The 16,380-nt window shown below is 32.4% G+C and overlaps 1 protein-coding gene and 1 long non-coding RNA gene across 2 annotated transcripts; both read right to left on the minus strand.

Annotated features, from left to right (window-relative positions):
* Nucleotides 1-3,215: 3,215 nt before the first annotated feature.
* LOC148766330 (uncharacterized) lies at nucleotides 3,216-5,174 on the minus strand. The gene is made up of 2 exons (XR_016035070.1): nucleotides 4,662-5,174; nucleotides 3,216-4,288 (listed from the first exon to the last, which is right to left on the minus strand). It is a non-coding gene; the product is annotated as an uncharacterized LOC148766330 (long non-coding RNA).
* Nucleotides 5,175-6,982: 1,808 nt separating this feature from the next.
* On the minus strand, nucleotides 6,983-7,810 carry LOC148766331 (uncharacterized). The gene is made up of 2 exons (XM_088827236.1): nucleotides 7,739-7,810; nucleotides 6,983-7,522 (listed from the first exon to the last, which is right to left on the minus strand). Exons 1-2 carry the CDS (start codon nucleotides 7,808-7,810, stop codon nucleotides 6,983-6,985), a joined length of 612 nt encoding a protein of 203 aa, XP_088683362.1.
* Between the last annotated feature and the right edge of the window lie 8,570 nt (nucleotides 7,811-16,380).

A 16,380-nucleotide genomic window follows, 5' to 3' on the forward strand; every position in this document is an offset into this window, starting at 1 on the left:
CCGTTAAAAATTATCATAATCATATCCCACAAAATTATAATGTGCTTTGTATTGATCCAAACCATAATGTGCTTCGTATTACAATCGGATTGTAAATCGAAATAATATGTATTCCATATTATTTATATCATTTTTCATATATTGAAAAACATATAAAAATTACATATTGGATATATATGTTGAACCAACAAATAATAGAAGTCACCACTAATTCTAATAGTTGAAATATATAGTTTATATTGGGGGTTGATTAAAGTGGTTTGCTCTGAATTGTGAAATTAAGTATACTAAATCACAGTAATAGATTTGTAGTAGAATTTTTTTGTGCTTCAAACTATATATATATATATATATATATATATATATATATATATATATATATTTGTTTGAAACTACTATCATTCTAAACATCAACAATTGTGGATGTCTGGTTTTCTGTACAATTCATGGAATGGAATCTCAATTGTCGACCTCTCATACTGACAAAACCCAACAAACTAGAACACAAGTATGGTGTGAACTGTAATTAATCATTAACACGCAATCCTTCAATAAGCCCAACTCCAAATAGATTGTTAAGAAAAATCAATCAAAGACGTAGTTGAATAAATTAATTGATAACCCGATAAAAACGACCGTCTAAATCTTTGATAACCCCAGAAACATTGTCAATTTTGATTTCCTGTACACAATAACTACATGAAACACAATTATATATGGATTTGTCCAATTCATGAATTAGAAAACACACAAAAATCAAAACCTTACACCTTAACTTTCTTGTTTTCCTTTATTCGTAGAGAGGAGAAGAAAGATTATACCTCGACTATGAACGATTGATGAAGATATTTTTATTTTGAGCTAATAGCAAAGACCCCCGTGTTATTTTTAATTGTTGAAAAAGATCATGTGTTAAAAAAAATTAACAAAACCCCCCTATGTTTTATTTTAAAAAACACAGAGCCCCTTATTTTAAAATTAGTTGTTGACTTACGTGAAATGACTCTAATATCCCTAGTTAGTTTTTAATAATATTTTAATTTTAATAAAACAAAATAAAAGAAAATATAAAATTAATATAAAAAAAATAAAATAAAAAAGGAAAAAGAAAATGGACTATATTTTCTTCCCATCACCCAACCCCTCACCCCAACCCACCCAACTTTTCATACCACATCCGCTGCTACGCCACCACATCCGCCGCCGCACCACCACCACTTGAAACACATTCTTCTCCGTTGAACTTTGGGTTATTGAGAATGGTGAATTTCAAGTTTTGGGTTACCAAGAATGGTGAAGTTGAAGGTCAAAATCAAAAAAAAAATCTTCCAATTTTTTACATGGACAATGGGGCTAAAGCTCTGTCCTCTTCCCCTTGTCTTCTTACCTTTTAATTTTTCTCGATTTGCAACAAAACTGAGCTTGAGAATCTGGATTCGATTGATGTTTTTTACAGGAAAAAAAATCAGAAAATGGGTCTAGAAAGATGGCTTTTTTGAAAATAAGAAGGACCGAATTGAAAATTTTGAAAACTTCAATTTGGTGCTTAAAATTCTAGGGTAGGTCTGTAATTTTTAAGACTTCTAATATGAAGGATATTTAGGTCATTTCAGGTCAAAAAACACACCCCCAGACGCACATACGGCGAGTGTAGCGCACGATAACCTGTCAGGGTCCTTTTTGGCTTTGACTAACTTTCGTAGGGGGGTTCATGCTAATTTTTTTAACATAGGGGTGTTTTCGGCAATTAGAGATTTCACATGGGTAGTTTTTGCAAAAAACCCTTTTTATTTTTATTGATGATGATGGCGACGATTTGTTTTTTTCTCTTTTTTCAGACAATGAATAGACAAAGAAAAAAAAAGGATTGCAGAGATTAGGGTTTAATGAGACTAATTAGATCGTAATAATTAGATTGTAATAAGCTTTTAAATTATTGATTTTCTAATTATATTTTTTATTTTAATTAAAAAGGGTTTTTATGTGATTTCAACCGTAATCCAGAGTTTGTACTTTTTTTACTGGATACGTACTAATCCAGTAAAAAAAGAAATTATTTGTATTACATAATTATTTGGATTAGTACTGGATACGTACTAATCCAATACTTTTTTTACTAGATACGTAATAAATTATTTGTATTACATAATTTAACAATTATAAATCAGTTTAGTTAACGGTTATATGTTAGTTGTATTACTCAAAAACTAATTAAATGGACTTTTTGAGGTGGTGCTATATGACAAAATTAGTGGTACTCAACAATATAGCGGGCGGAATTTGTGTAATAAAGTTATATTAGCGAAACAAATAATAAAGTTTAGTCAAACAATTAATTGTTGGAACGGCTGTTGATAGGCTGGAAATCAGAATGGAATTTCTGAATTCCGTCGATTTCGATCCGAAAAAATTCGAATTCGGAACCTTTTTTTTTCATCCCGATTTCCAAACCTTCCGACTTCCGATATTTTTCGAGATTTTTTTTGTAACAAGATTGGACTTGTATATAAAATAATCGGAAATTTCGATTTTCGATCCGATTTTAGTTCTCAATATTTTGATTAATTTCTTTATATATATATATATATATATATATATATATATATATATATATATATGTGTGTGTGTGTGTGCGCGCGCGCGCATATTTGTAATATAATTTTATGATATATGTTGTAATTTTATAATATAATTTGTGATATATTTTGGAAAATATAAATGCAAAAGGACAAAGTAAATTAAAACCTTAGAAACAAGGGTCCATTAGATATACACCCCTCATATGGAAAATAAATAGGGATAGGTCCACCCCTAAAATTCTTTCTTTGAGATAACCCCCTAAAGAGAGAAAAGTACTATTGTGCCCTTATTTACAATTTTCGCCCAACTGCATTCAGCATTTTTGCTACTGCATTTAGTATTTTAGTTTTTTTCTTTTTTTTTTTTTTTTTTTAGCTTTTTTTTTCTGATTTTTTTTTCCCCTGAAAACTTCCCTGTTTCGAATATGACTATATATGACTATATAAGTTTTTTTTTTTTTTTTTTCTTTTTAGCTTTTCTTTTTTTTTGATTTTTTTTTTCCCGAAAACTTCACTGTTTCGAATATGACTATATATGATTATATAAGACTATAGTCATGTACTGTCTTTTTACCCAAAGTTATGGTCGACCGATTATATATATCGTTGATTTTATAAAAAAAATTCATCTACATCTCCAACAAAATTCAAAATTTGAATAATGATATTATAAATCAATTCGCACCCAACAAAAAATTGAAAAAATGCAATCATCAACATCACTATACATCAGAATCACCACATAACTTATATATGACTATATATAACTACATGTGAATATATATGACTATATCTATATGACAATATGTGACTATATATGACTACATGTGACTAAATATAACTACATGTATATGACTACATGTGACTATATATGACTACATGTATATGACTACATGTGACTATATGACTACATGTATATGACTGACTACATGTGACTATCTATAAAAGTATAGTCATATATAGTGTAGTTTGTATTTATAGCTTCAAATCCCACTTTTCAACACGACAGCAACTCCGATCTATCGCAAAAGAACTATTTTGAATTGACGAACACCATGTCCTCTCGACAAAAAAATAGTGCTATAAGTTGTTTAAACAGCGAGACCTGTAACAAAAAATCAAGTTCAGTTTACATATTTACATTATAAATCAACTCATAGCCAATAAAAACAAATCAAATACACAGTCACATGCAAATGTTACTAAATATTACTATATGTTACTATATATTACTACATGTGTTTACATGTGCTGGATCATTAAGACGTGGAATCAACGAATTCATACATCTATAATCTATCTAAATAAGATGATATATTGCTCTTAATCTTGGACTGGTTTCACAATACTATCAAAATCATAACTATTAGAGATAGTTCATACATCTATCAGGCCTTTTATACATGAATTCAATGGTGACAAATACTAGCACAAAAACATTGAGTGGATATCATCGGTTGGGGAAAATTCACACAAACTACATCATATCATTAACCATTAACCATTAACCATTAACCAGAGTAATTAAATTATGTCAAATCTATGTAAATTGTTTATCATAAGTAAATGATTTAGTAACTAAATTACTTAATTATGTAATTGAATGGGTCACCCGGATTTCACCTACTAAGCCTCTCGAAGTATCTAGAACCAGGTTCGAATCCTTCCACATGGCACACAAGGTTCCAGTTGGGACACTCCTTACGTCCCTACCAAAAACGTTCAAGTGAGTTTTAATTTTAATTTATTTATTTACTTTTAGTTTATATATTGTTTGACTCAAATGAATTTAAAAATAATTTGGTTTAAAAAAAAAAACTGGTATATATATACTACCAGAAGGAACATCTTTCATCTCATCAAAATAGCAAATTCCCACTATTTAAATCAACAATCTCTAAACACATTCATAATATAAACCATAATAATTAAAGCCCTTCCAAGAACAGAACATATAAAAAAAAAAAAAAAAATATATATATATATATATATATATATATATATATATATATATATATATATATATATATATATATATATATATTGATTAGGTTTTAGGCACAAGCAGCATATTTCACATACCGTCGGGATCAACTCAATGTCGCAGCGGCGGGCGGCGGGGCAGCAGCTGGCAACAAAAGTCTGTGGGGAGCAGCGGCGGAAGGCCGTGAGGGGGCAGCAACCGGCGACGGAAGGCAGTGAGGAGCACCGGCTGACGGCGAAAAATGGCGGGGAGCAGCGTCGGAAGGCGGTGAGGGGACAGCAGCCGACGACGGAAGGTAGTGGGGAGCAGCGGCTGGCGGCGAAAGGCGGTGGGGAGCAGGACAGATCTGACGAGAGAGGAGGAGATGGAGAGAGAGAAAGAAAGGGGGAGAGAGAGAGGGGGAGAGATGTGGGGTTTGGTGGGTGTGAGACGGATGATAGAGAAATTTAGGAAATATGGTATTTATTAAATTGAAAATAAAAGGGTAAAACAGGTATTTCAATTTGTCTAGGGGGTTCTATCAAATTAAGATTAGAATTTGGGTTTTTGACTAGGGAAGAAAAATCAATTGGGTCTATCCATATATATTTTCAAAACTAGGGGGCTATCCCTCATTTCCCCTAGAAACAAATTAGTTGGTATGTATAAATAATTCTATGTTGCATTTTTTTTTTGGAAACCCTATGTTGCATTTTGTTTTTCCGACATGTGTTTTCATTGCATTTTGTTGAACTCTCTTTGGAATTTCATTGTATATTGTTGGAAATTTAAAAAAAAAAAGTTAATGTGTTTTCATGAAAACACCCATTATACCCGAATTTGGAATCGAAAATTATAAGTTACTGGAAATTTCATTTTTTATTTGAAAGGAAACGGGAAGACTTCTGAAAAAAATTGATTTTTTTTCAAAAAAGTTATTTTCGATCCGTTACGTCCCTAGGTGTAGAAGAAGTAGAATGAGCTTGGTTACGGGTAAGCAAAAATGCCAAAGGAAAAAAAAACAAATCTTGAACCGAAAACTGGAAAAAAAAAAAAAAAAAACGTGCCAATATGTACCGTCCTGACTTAAAAACCGTATGTACCCAAATTTGTTTGCTGAAAAACCGAAAAAATCGGTTTGTGTATGGAGAAGACAAAAAAAAATACCGAACCAGTTAGTGAACAAAACGAACCAGAGTACAAAATGACGTTGTTTTGATGTATAGTACAAATACTTAACTTCCATGTCTTCCTCTAATTTGTCAGATCCATCCTTGCACTTCAAATTATGGAATATAAATGGGGTTTATTTGTTGTAATCTCCCTTTTTTTGGATCGTGATAGGAAATTTTTGACTTCTTTTTATGATAATAAGTTTATTTCTGATCTTTTGGGATGTGGCAGCTTGGTTCTTGATTATTTTGGTTGTGCCATGTTGTTTTATTGGTTAATGTTGGGTTACTATTTCTTAATCTTTAAGCAAATGGACTGAAAAACCAAAAATCGCAGTTGATCAAATATTGATTCTTTGTCGAACCGATTCGAATTGATAAACGAAACTGGAATAAAAGATAAACCGAATTGATACCGAAACCATTTATCGAAAATCAAAAACCGATTAGCACTGAACCAAAAAACCCAACATGTTTGGTTTTTAAAATATGAAAAACCGATTATATTTGTATGTATTTGGTTTTTCGCAAAAACCGAATCGTACCGACCCATGGAGACCCCTAGACTTGGTTAAGCTAAGACCTAAGTGAAGAAGTTGGGAACATTCCACTTTCCTCCTTGTATTTTGGCTCGATATTACTTTACCCCCTCCTATTCTCGATTGCATCGATTTGGCCACGACACATGAAAAATTGCCCCAATTTGACCCTCACTGTTAATTGTTAGACATTTGACCTTAACATCATTTTGTTTTAATTTTTTTGAGGAAAATGTAATTTAATTTAGGCATAGCCAAACCAGATGGAAGAGAATCCCCATCGTTACAAGGGAAGGGAAAGTTAGCGGCAAGACAAAGTGCCAACTTGTTTCCAGACCGTTTCACAAATGAAAAAATGCACGAAGTAAAGGATGGAGCTAACGAGAGACACTCCTCGACATAAGTACCGATTGACGAACCAGACCCTGCCCCAGCTTGAAGAGCATTGAAGACGGCTAAGCAACCTCCCTCTAGCACAATTGATTTCCATCCCTTCCGATGAGCACACTGCAACGCAACTACAGCCGCATGTGCCTCACATTCTTCCGCCAACAGGAAGCCAGGAAAGAGCTTCGCCGCCCACCAAATGCAAGAACCGAGAGATTCCCGCGCCACCATCGAGACAGTGTAGTGAGGCTGGCCGACGGGAAGGGCAGCATCTATGTTTAGTTTCAGTAATCCCATCGGGGGGCGGTGACCAAACGGATTGGTACTGCTGCCGGGCCGAAATTAGCCTCCCGCTCTGGTGTGAGCAACATCAAGATACCTTTTTCCCCAGACTACGATATCCTCTTGTTGTACGTCCACTTCCCCATGCATAATGCTATTGCGATTGCTCCAAACCTTCCACGTGATAATAATAGCAAGACGAAGATTATACTCAGATAAATTCTGGGAAAGAGAGTCGAACCAATTCCAAGCAGAGGTGTGCTGTGGGAGGATCTTCAAGAAAAACGGTGCCGCCTGCCAAACCTTTTCCATATTGGAACAACACTGGAACACATCTATAAAAGTCTCCCTTGAATAGCCGCATCTAAAGCAACACGGATCAAGAGCAATCTTTCTTCGGAAGAGTTCGACACCGGTGGGAAGACTATCTGGGGTAACTCGCCAAACGAAGTGGCGAACTATTGGGGGTATATTCAGTTTCCAAACTATATCCCAATTGTGCTGGGCAACCCCGCTAGAAGAATGTGACGTGTTCCTTCGCGAGTTGGTGTGGGTCCCAAGTTGTTGGGTCGCTCGGTTATAGCACGAACGAACCGTGAACTTTCCAGATTTGGAAAAGTGTCAAACCCACACATCTTGCGCAACAGACGTACCCATTGGAATTGCCAAAATTCGATCTCGATCAACGGGCCAAAATACCTCATTAATTAAAACCAAATTCCAACCTCTAGTATCCGGCTCAATAAAATCCACCACTCAATTGAGGTGGCTCGTCGAGTTAGGTCGGCGTGTGAAAATCTTGAACTTTGAAGTTACCATCCCCCTTGAGCCATGGATCACCCCAAATGGCTGTAGTGTTTCGTTTCCTCCAATGGCAAATAGGCCCATGACAATGGACTTAAATGCATACTGATCCACAAAATAAACAGTCTTTCAAATAAAGTCATCCCATGTCTTTATTCTAAAATACCCTCCATACTATAATTCTTATCAATTCCATCAATTATGCTCTAACTTCCTTAACATTACACATTGACCCCATATTTAAACAAATATATCACATTAACCCCCATTTTAATCATTTTTTGAATCTTCTTTTTCTGAATTTTTTTTCCGGCCAGATTCCGACGTTGACCGCCGGAGACAGTTGGTCTCCGGTGTTGACTCTTTTTTTTTTTTTTAATTCCTGAAAAAGAAATTCGGGCGGTCTCCGGCGTTGATTTTTTTTGCGCTTTTTTTTTTGAAATTTTTTTTTTTCTTAGAAAAAAATATTTTAATTAATATTACTGGCTTGGCCGCTAAATTACTATCTCAGACAGTAATATTACTGTTTGGGACAGTAATATTATGAATATTATTTTCTGAACAATGATATAACTAATATTACTGTCCCAAACATTAATATTATTGCATAAGACAGTAATATTACGGCCGGAGACAGTAATATTACAGTTGAAAAGAGCAAAGTTGCAGGCCAATTAATTTAACTGTCTGAGACAATAATATTAATTAAAATAATTTTTTAAGAGAAAACCAAATTTCTAAAAAAAATAAAAAGGAAAAGTCAATGAATAGTTAAATTAGTGTCTCCGACAGTTAAATAACTGCTGGAGATATAATTTAGCAACCAAGACAGTAGTATTATTTAAAAAAAATTGAAGAAAACAAAAAATGAATTAATAGTTAAATTACTGTCTCCGACAGTTAAATAACTGTCGGAGACAGTAATTTAGCAACGAAGACAGTAATATTAATTAAAATATTTATAAAAAAATTAATTAATAGTTAAATTACTGTCTCCGACAGTTAAATAACTGATGGAGACAGTGATTTAACAGCCAAGACAGTAGTATTAATTAAAATATTTTTTAAGAAAAAAAAAGGTTAATTAACAGTTAAATTATTGTCTCCGACAGTTAAATAACTGCTGGAGACAGTAATTTAGCAGCCAAGACAGTAATATTAATTAAAATATTTTTTTGAGAAAACAAAAAATAAAAAAAAAAAATAAAAAAAATAACGCCGGAGACCCGGCGATCAACGGCGGTTGACCTACCGAAAAAAAAAAAAAAAAATATATATATATATATATATATATATATATATATATATTTAAAATGTTCAATTATTTCTACAGATTGCTATAGTTCATGTGGTAGTTAAAAGTCAACATTTGAGAGATATAGAGTTTCGAGCTGCCATTGGAGTAAATAACCTTTTTCCCAGTTTGTTCCCTAAGCTTACACAACTAGTGCTACTTTTCAATATCCAAAAAAACATATATAGTTTTTAATATTTTTCACCATTATGTGTCATGGTATTTCAAAAAATTCTATGGAGAAAATGAAAACTAGGGGTATTTTAGCTCATAAAATTTGGAAATTTAAATGTGTTCTGAAACTTTAATGTCTTTTGAAACGAAATCTTTCTAAGGTATCTTTTAATTGTTATGTATTAGTATTATTTAGATTGAGATTATTATGACTGTCTTTTTTATATTTGAATGAAAAATGTTATATATTTTATTTGTTTAAAAATTGATTTACGCTTATTTTCTAATGAATCTTGTTATGTCATAACTACCTAGTCGAACATGGTATCAAATGTTAAATGTCGCAAATTGTAAAAAAGATACTGATATTGTTGAAGTGATGATTTTTTTTTCAAAACTGAGAATACGTCCAGAATTTTTTTTATATTTTATACTTATATATGAAAATGTACACTTTATATTTCTTGGTATATATTTTTATTTTTGATCAATTTTGAACACTCATAGGAAAAATCATAGCCACCTACCTCCAAACCGGTAATTTATATCCATTGTGTGTGCATCATAATATGCTAAATTCAATTAATAATCCCATAAAGGAAATATTATTTCCGTTATAGGAATCGTCGGTCAATTTATAATTAATTTTTTTAAAACTTTTCATTGCAAAAACAAGAAAAAAAAGAATTCAATAATTTGTTAGTTGAATTTGACACACGATACTTGGGGAAAGCATTTTTTTTCATGTGTTATTAATTTCATCTTTAATGAAATTTTAAAGAATTATTTGGGTGATTAATTATTAAGTCATGAAACAACTTTTGTGGTCCATTTTTCTTTTTCTGGTGTGAAACAAATCAAGATTCCCATTTAAGAAAAATAACATTTTAGCAACTTAGTACCGAAATATCATTTTAGTGGAAATTAAATATTACTTGGTACATTTAACAAAATTAATATCCTAATCAAGTAAAACATAAAAGTTGTTTGATTGGATGGTGGTGGAATCAGACCTATATCAAAATTTTCATGAAAAAACAAACACTTTTTAAAGTTAAAAACTAATTTATACTTTCTTGGAAAAGATTTGGATAAAATAAAATTAATTTTCTTTTTTTTTTTTTTTTGTGAAGGAAAGTAGCGATTTTATTAGGCACTAATGGCCAAACCAGTAGGAAGAGAAACTCCTGTTGGGAAAATTGGTTAAAAATTGAGTCATGAACAATTTTTTATCAATGTTATTGTACGGTCTAAATTGAGTATATAAATGAATTTTGGATTAGAACCAATTTTGTGGTGAATGAAAAATTACTAGTCCAAAATATAAGGAAAGTGGGATTTTGAGTTATCCCACATTGGAAAAGTAGAGAAGTACTGAGCTGTATATATATCAAAAACATTAGGTGATGGGCTTTTAACCCATTGGGCCTTTATTACTCGAAGCCCATCTCGATTGGTCTGACTGGTCTGAATTGGTGCGGCCGAATCAATGCAAACCATTCGGCTCAACTCGAAATGGTGCAACCACTCCCAATCGGCTCAACTTGAAATGGTGCAACCATTCAAACAAAAGGTACCTTTTTGCTCCAAAAGGACACTACTTTTCGAACCTTATAAATAGACCCTAACTTTCCCACAATTCCTCACTTCAATAAAAAAAAACAAGCCTACTACATATTAAGCCTACCCTTAACAGATTCTCTCGAAAAGTTCTACACAAAGTACAGTCCGTCGTACTTGGGATTTGGAGTGCTCCTATTCCAAGTTTAGCCGTTGTATCTTGGGAGACGATTTCCATTTAATCCGTTAGCACCGTTGCGGGGAAATTTCGTCTTAAGGACATAGTCAACTCGCCTCGGCTAATCTTTTCGTATTTTCACTAATTAATTTGTTCAACCAATTTACTAAATTCACTACCCGTTTTATGTATCGGGACCAACAATCTTAAGACGAAATTATGTGATTTAGTAAATTGTGTTTTCTGCACACGTTGGTAAACGAGATGGAGAAGAAGATAGTCTGTCAAAAATCAAGAAGTTACAAAATACAATTGAAGAAAGTTCATTTTCGGACAGAACATGAAGTCCACATTCTTTCCCATTTTCGAAGATGTTAAAGTCCGAATATGGCAAATTAACATTTCACAAAAGTTGTAGATAATCAAGTTAGCTTTCCAGAACATGTTAAATCGTCACAATCAGAGATCGTACGAGGAAGTTATGATGAAAACAAGAAAGGGTGGCAGAACTGCCGATGCACCTTTTCATGAAAAATACAACCGTTCGTGACCAATGCAACTCGTCGCATATTAATGCATCACCAATGTCTAATGCACGAAATTTTGGTGAAAGAAGACTGAATCGAAGATCAATAATGAGGTTTTATATTAATTTTGATTCATGAATATTATTTAATATTTTTTTTTTCGGTTCCATTGTAGGTGCAAATTTACAGCACACCTATTCCGACTTCGAGGCTTATTTTGATCATGATCCAGTCCGAATCTCAGAAAACGTAAAAGATAAAAGTTGTAGAAAAATTTGTGACGGAAGAGATATGACTAAATCATTCAACACTGCCATAATATTGACACGATTTGGTGCTACCCACAAAATTTTGAATTGACGAACATATAATTTATCGGGTACGCTTTTTAATTATAAGATATCCATTTGTGAAATATATTGATAATGCTATATGATATAATGGTGGATTATTGCATGATAGTTCAATTTTCTATGTGGAAGCATGGTAAACCATATACAATATATATGCTTAATGAATATTCATTATGTTTGTGTATGTACATTAATAATAGAAATATTTTTATCCTAAATAAAATAAAGTGATAGCGTATGTGCTAATTATTTGAATAAGTTTATCATAAACCGCATAATAAGTGCTATACTAATGACATTTCTCATGAAAATGCAATATTTATTTGCATAAATTGCTTATAGTTTGATATGGGATTAACTTTCTCCCAATTTTCATTTGATGTGGAACTGTCCGGTTGATTGATTTTCGAATATGTGAGTACGTGATCTTATTAACGTTTTTATTATTATCATGATCGATTAGACTTGGCCCGTATATGAAGTATGAGTTACTTAGTAAGAGAAATGTTATTATACATTTGCGTAAGCCATACTAATTCCTTAGGATTGTGTTATTGCATGGACATGCATTGATTACGTGCTATAGAATTTTTATCAATTCATTATGTTGGATATGAATTTATTTATGCCATGAAATATTATGTTCAAATTTAATGTTATCGTGTGTATACTATGTATATGTTGATATAATATGCTTGATATATTGTTTCTTTCTATGATCAACTAGTATGAAAGATGTGCTCACATGTCAAATATTATGTTTATTATAATATTGATATACATATGTTTTATATATGAATCATACTACGGTTTAATTAAAATCATGATTTGAAATAAAATAGAAAGAAAGAGAAGCTCAATTCATGATAACACATGAGTAGTTCTTGTCTCAAGAACATAAAAGAAGATCGAATCGTTGGTTTGATTTGATTTGATATCACATTTGCAAAATAATGATTTACAATGTGAATTGATGAGATCGGACTTTAATTTTTCAAAGATCCGAAATAGTTGTAAACAACAATAGATGCTTTGTTGAAATAAAATTCGAGCAGTTTACTTAAAAGCTCGTTTTGTAGAATTAAATCGTTGGATTTGGCTGAATTTTGAACAACATGTTTAGGACATACAATCCTAAATTATGAATGATTAAGATTAGAATTTATATATTCTAACTTTAATGTTGAATAGTGGAGATCAACCACCATTTGAAGAGATTAATATTCTCTTGTTTATTGACAAGATTTAAGTATCTTGACGAGTTTTCTCTTTTGAGGAAAAAGAAGAAATCTTATTATCTTAATTGTTGACAAGATTTAAGTATGTTGAGAAGATTTCTCTTGTTGTGCTTTCTTGAGAGAAAGAAAAAACAATACTTTGTAATTAAATCATATTGGTGATCCAAAATATTTTTCTAACTAAAGAAGAAATGTATTTTGTTACATTGTATCCTTATTAATAAAATAAAAATAAGGATTTCAAAGCATTTAAATGTTATATGAATGAAAGTTGGAAAGTGCCAACTTTGACAAATGAATTAAAAATGAGAACCAAAACTTCTGGAAAAAGTTTATGGATATTATATTGATAAATTCTAGAATACATACTCTAGAATTTGTGGGAAAAATTAGATATCCCGAGCTACCACGTTAATATTTAGAAATGTGGGGGTCTTTAGGCCCTAACCACATAAATTAAATATTCTGACCCTAACCACATTAATATTTAAAAATGTGGGGGTGTTTAGGCAAAGGTAAAAAAATACCTAAGTTAATATACAATGCCTAGTATAGTTAAGTGGATAAAATACTTAAGCATATACATTGAATATGCAAATAATGATTGTGCATAAGATAGTCATTCTTGATGCAAATTACATTATATTTTTCTTGTAAAATAAGAAAATAAATAAGTTCTAAATAAGAGAACTAATAAATGTCTAAGTGGTAAATCATCAAAGTGATGAACAACCAAGTTAAAATATGTGTGATTGGTAAATCATCAATGTGATGAACAACCAAGATACAACAAGATGACAAATAAAATCAATATGTTTGATTTTGATTTGATTTTATAATTTATGAGTTATAAAATGAACAAAGGACAATTATTGAAATATTGTCTACATTAGAAGAATGTACGTGGAAGTTAGTTTGTCTTCTTCCAAGTAGTAAACCATTAAGGTTTTGATGGACTATTCAAAGGAATGATTAAGGGTGGTCCAATAAAGCTAAATTAAATAGCTATGGAAAAAATCTTGATTATTTATAACATTGTAATATCAAGCTAAATTAAATAGCTATGGAAATATTCTAAAGTAATATTTGATAAAATTGTGTTAGTAATTCTCGTAATAACGAGTGTGGCCAGTGTGTTTATATTAAAAGCACATGGAAGTATATGTCTATAGACGACATTATAATCATGAGATAGTGATCATGATACTATTTTGAACGTTGAGAAAATATTGGAAAAGTAAAAATAAAATTTTGATGTCAAAAGACGAGGGTCTAGACGATGTAATCTTACAGATTAAAATCACTAAGACAAAGATAGTCTTATTGAAAGTCTCATGTTGAGACACTACTAGAAAATTGATCTAGTTATCTAAAGACCAAGGGTTTACCTTGCCAAAAATAATGATGAACAATGGTTCAATTACAAATATTTTTGGATAGTTTGGCAGCATAATGAACTGCAAACTAGTAAATATGTAATTCCAAAATAAATAATCATTCAATGATATTATAAGGGTTCTTAGGTAATCTAAGTATCGCCTTTAAATGGATTACATTAAAGAAAATATCCAATTATATTAGGAAAGAACATTAGATGTATGAGTCCACTAAGATTATGTATCTTGGAAATCCTCAAACAAAATTGAATAGCTCGATTCATGGACGAATTCGAATGTATAACTTGAGATAAGGTTAGAAAAGAAGTTGAATAAACTTCATAAAATTATTGGAGGATGTTCCGTGTTGGACTTAGTAGGTGTCTACAATTATGAATAAATTGTGATAACCAATCGGTTACGTTAAGGGCACAAACGACATATATAATGGCAAGTATCGATACACTTGTACACATAAGACCATTAGGCAATTGATCTCCAAAGAAATAATATAACATTGATTATGAAAATCAATGGTTAATAGCGGATCCGCGACTAAAAGTCAACTAAAGAGATCAAACATATTGCCTATCTAGGGGAATGGGATTAAAACCCATAAATTAAGGACAATCGTGGTGGTAACCCAACCATGCTGACTGGAGATCCCAAGAACTGGTTCAAAAGGGACAACTAAGCTAAGAAAGTTCAGTTGAGCACTAAGGAACTCATTCCTAACTCATTCCCGCGAAAGATAATAGTGCTACCTGCAGAAAGGGTAAAGGATAAGCTAACGCTTTTAATGATTCCAAAACCTTGTAACAAAAGGTGAGGTATTGGCAGGATACCTTTAATAGGAGATCACCTATGTAAGTGTATGAAGTGAGGGCCGCTTCAAAAACTTGACAAACACTTATGAATCCAAGATGTGTGTCCATGGCCAAAACGGACACAATCATGAGAACTAAGGAAATGTGAGAATAGTATTGTGTGGGTTGCATTGTCTTGGTTTACACGAACGGCTGACAGTTCAAGACATCGCGTTCACTACTCAGCCTAGTAAATCCGATGTAACTCCACTACGGAAGGTTCAAAGCTATATGCTACCTATCCCGATGCAATACTATTCGTGGGAACTCTAGAGAGAATCGACGCCCTCGTTTTCATTCATGTGGGGGATTGTTGGGAAAATTGGTTAAAATTGAGTCATGAACAATTTTTTATCAATGTTATTGTACGGTCTAAATTGAGTATATAAATGAATTTTGGATTAGAACCAATTTTGTGGTGAATGAAAAATTACTAGTCCAAAATATAAGGAAAGTGGGATTTTGAGTTATCCCACATTGGAAAAGTAGAGAAGTACTGAGCTGTATATATATCAAAAACATTAGGTGATGGGCTTTTAACCCATTGGGCCCTTATTACTCGAAGCCCATCTCGATTGGTCTGACTGGTCTGAATTGGTGCGGCCGAACCAATGCAAACCATTCGGCTCAACTCGAAATGGTGCAACCACTCCCAATCGGCTCAACTTGAAATGGTGCAACCATTCAAACAAAAGGTACCTTTTTGCTCCAAAAGGACACTACTTTTCGAACCTTATAAATAGACCCTAACTTTCCCACAATTCCTCACTTCAATCAAAAAAAAACAAGCCTACTACATATTAAGCCTACCCTTCACAGATTCTCTCGAAAAGTTCTACACAAAGTACAGTTCGTCGTACTTGGGATTTGGAGTGCTCCTATTCCAAGTTTAGCCGTTGTATCTTGGGAGACGATTTCCATTTAATCCGTTAGCACCGTTGCGGGGAAATTTCGTCTTAAGGACAGAGTCAACTCGCCTCGGCTAATCTTTTCGTATTTTCACTAATTAATTTGTTCAACCAATTTACTAAATTCACTACCCGTTTTATGTATCGGGACCAACAACTCCTTCCATACAAACATGGGAA

Source organism: Erythranthe guttata, chromosome 12 (genome assembly GCF_056151865.1).
Source record: "Erythranthe guttata isolate IM_541 chromosome 12, IM_541, whole genome shotgun sequence".
NCBI classification, from domain to species: Eukaryota; Viridiplantae; Streptophyta; class Magnoliopsida; order Lamiales; family Phrymaceae; genus Erythranthe; species Erythranthe guttata.

What these genes read in the sequence shown, in the direction of transcription:
- LOC148766331 (XM_088827236.1), bottom strand. Translation starts at nt 7,810, where the DNA reads ATGGGCCTATTTGCCATTGGAGGAAACGAAACACTACAGCCATTTGGG. An exon ending in TCCATGGCTCAAGGGGGATG is followed by an intron (nt 7,523 to 7,738) that starts GTAACTTCAAAG and finishes AAATCTGGAAAG; the next exon opens with TTCACGGTTCGTTCGTGCTA.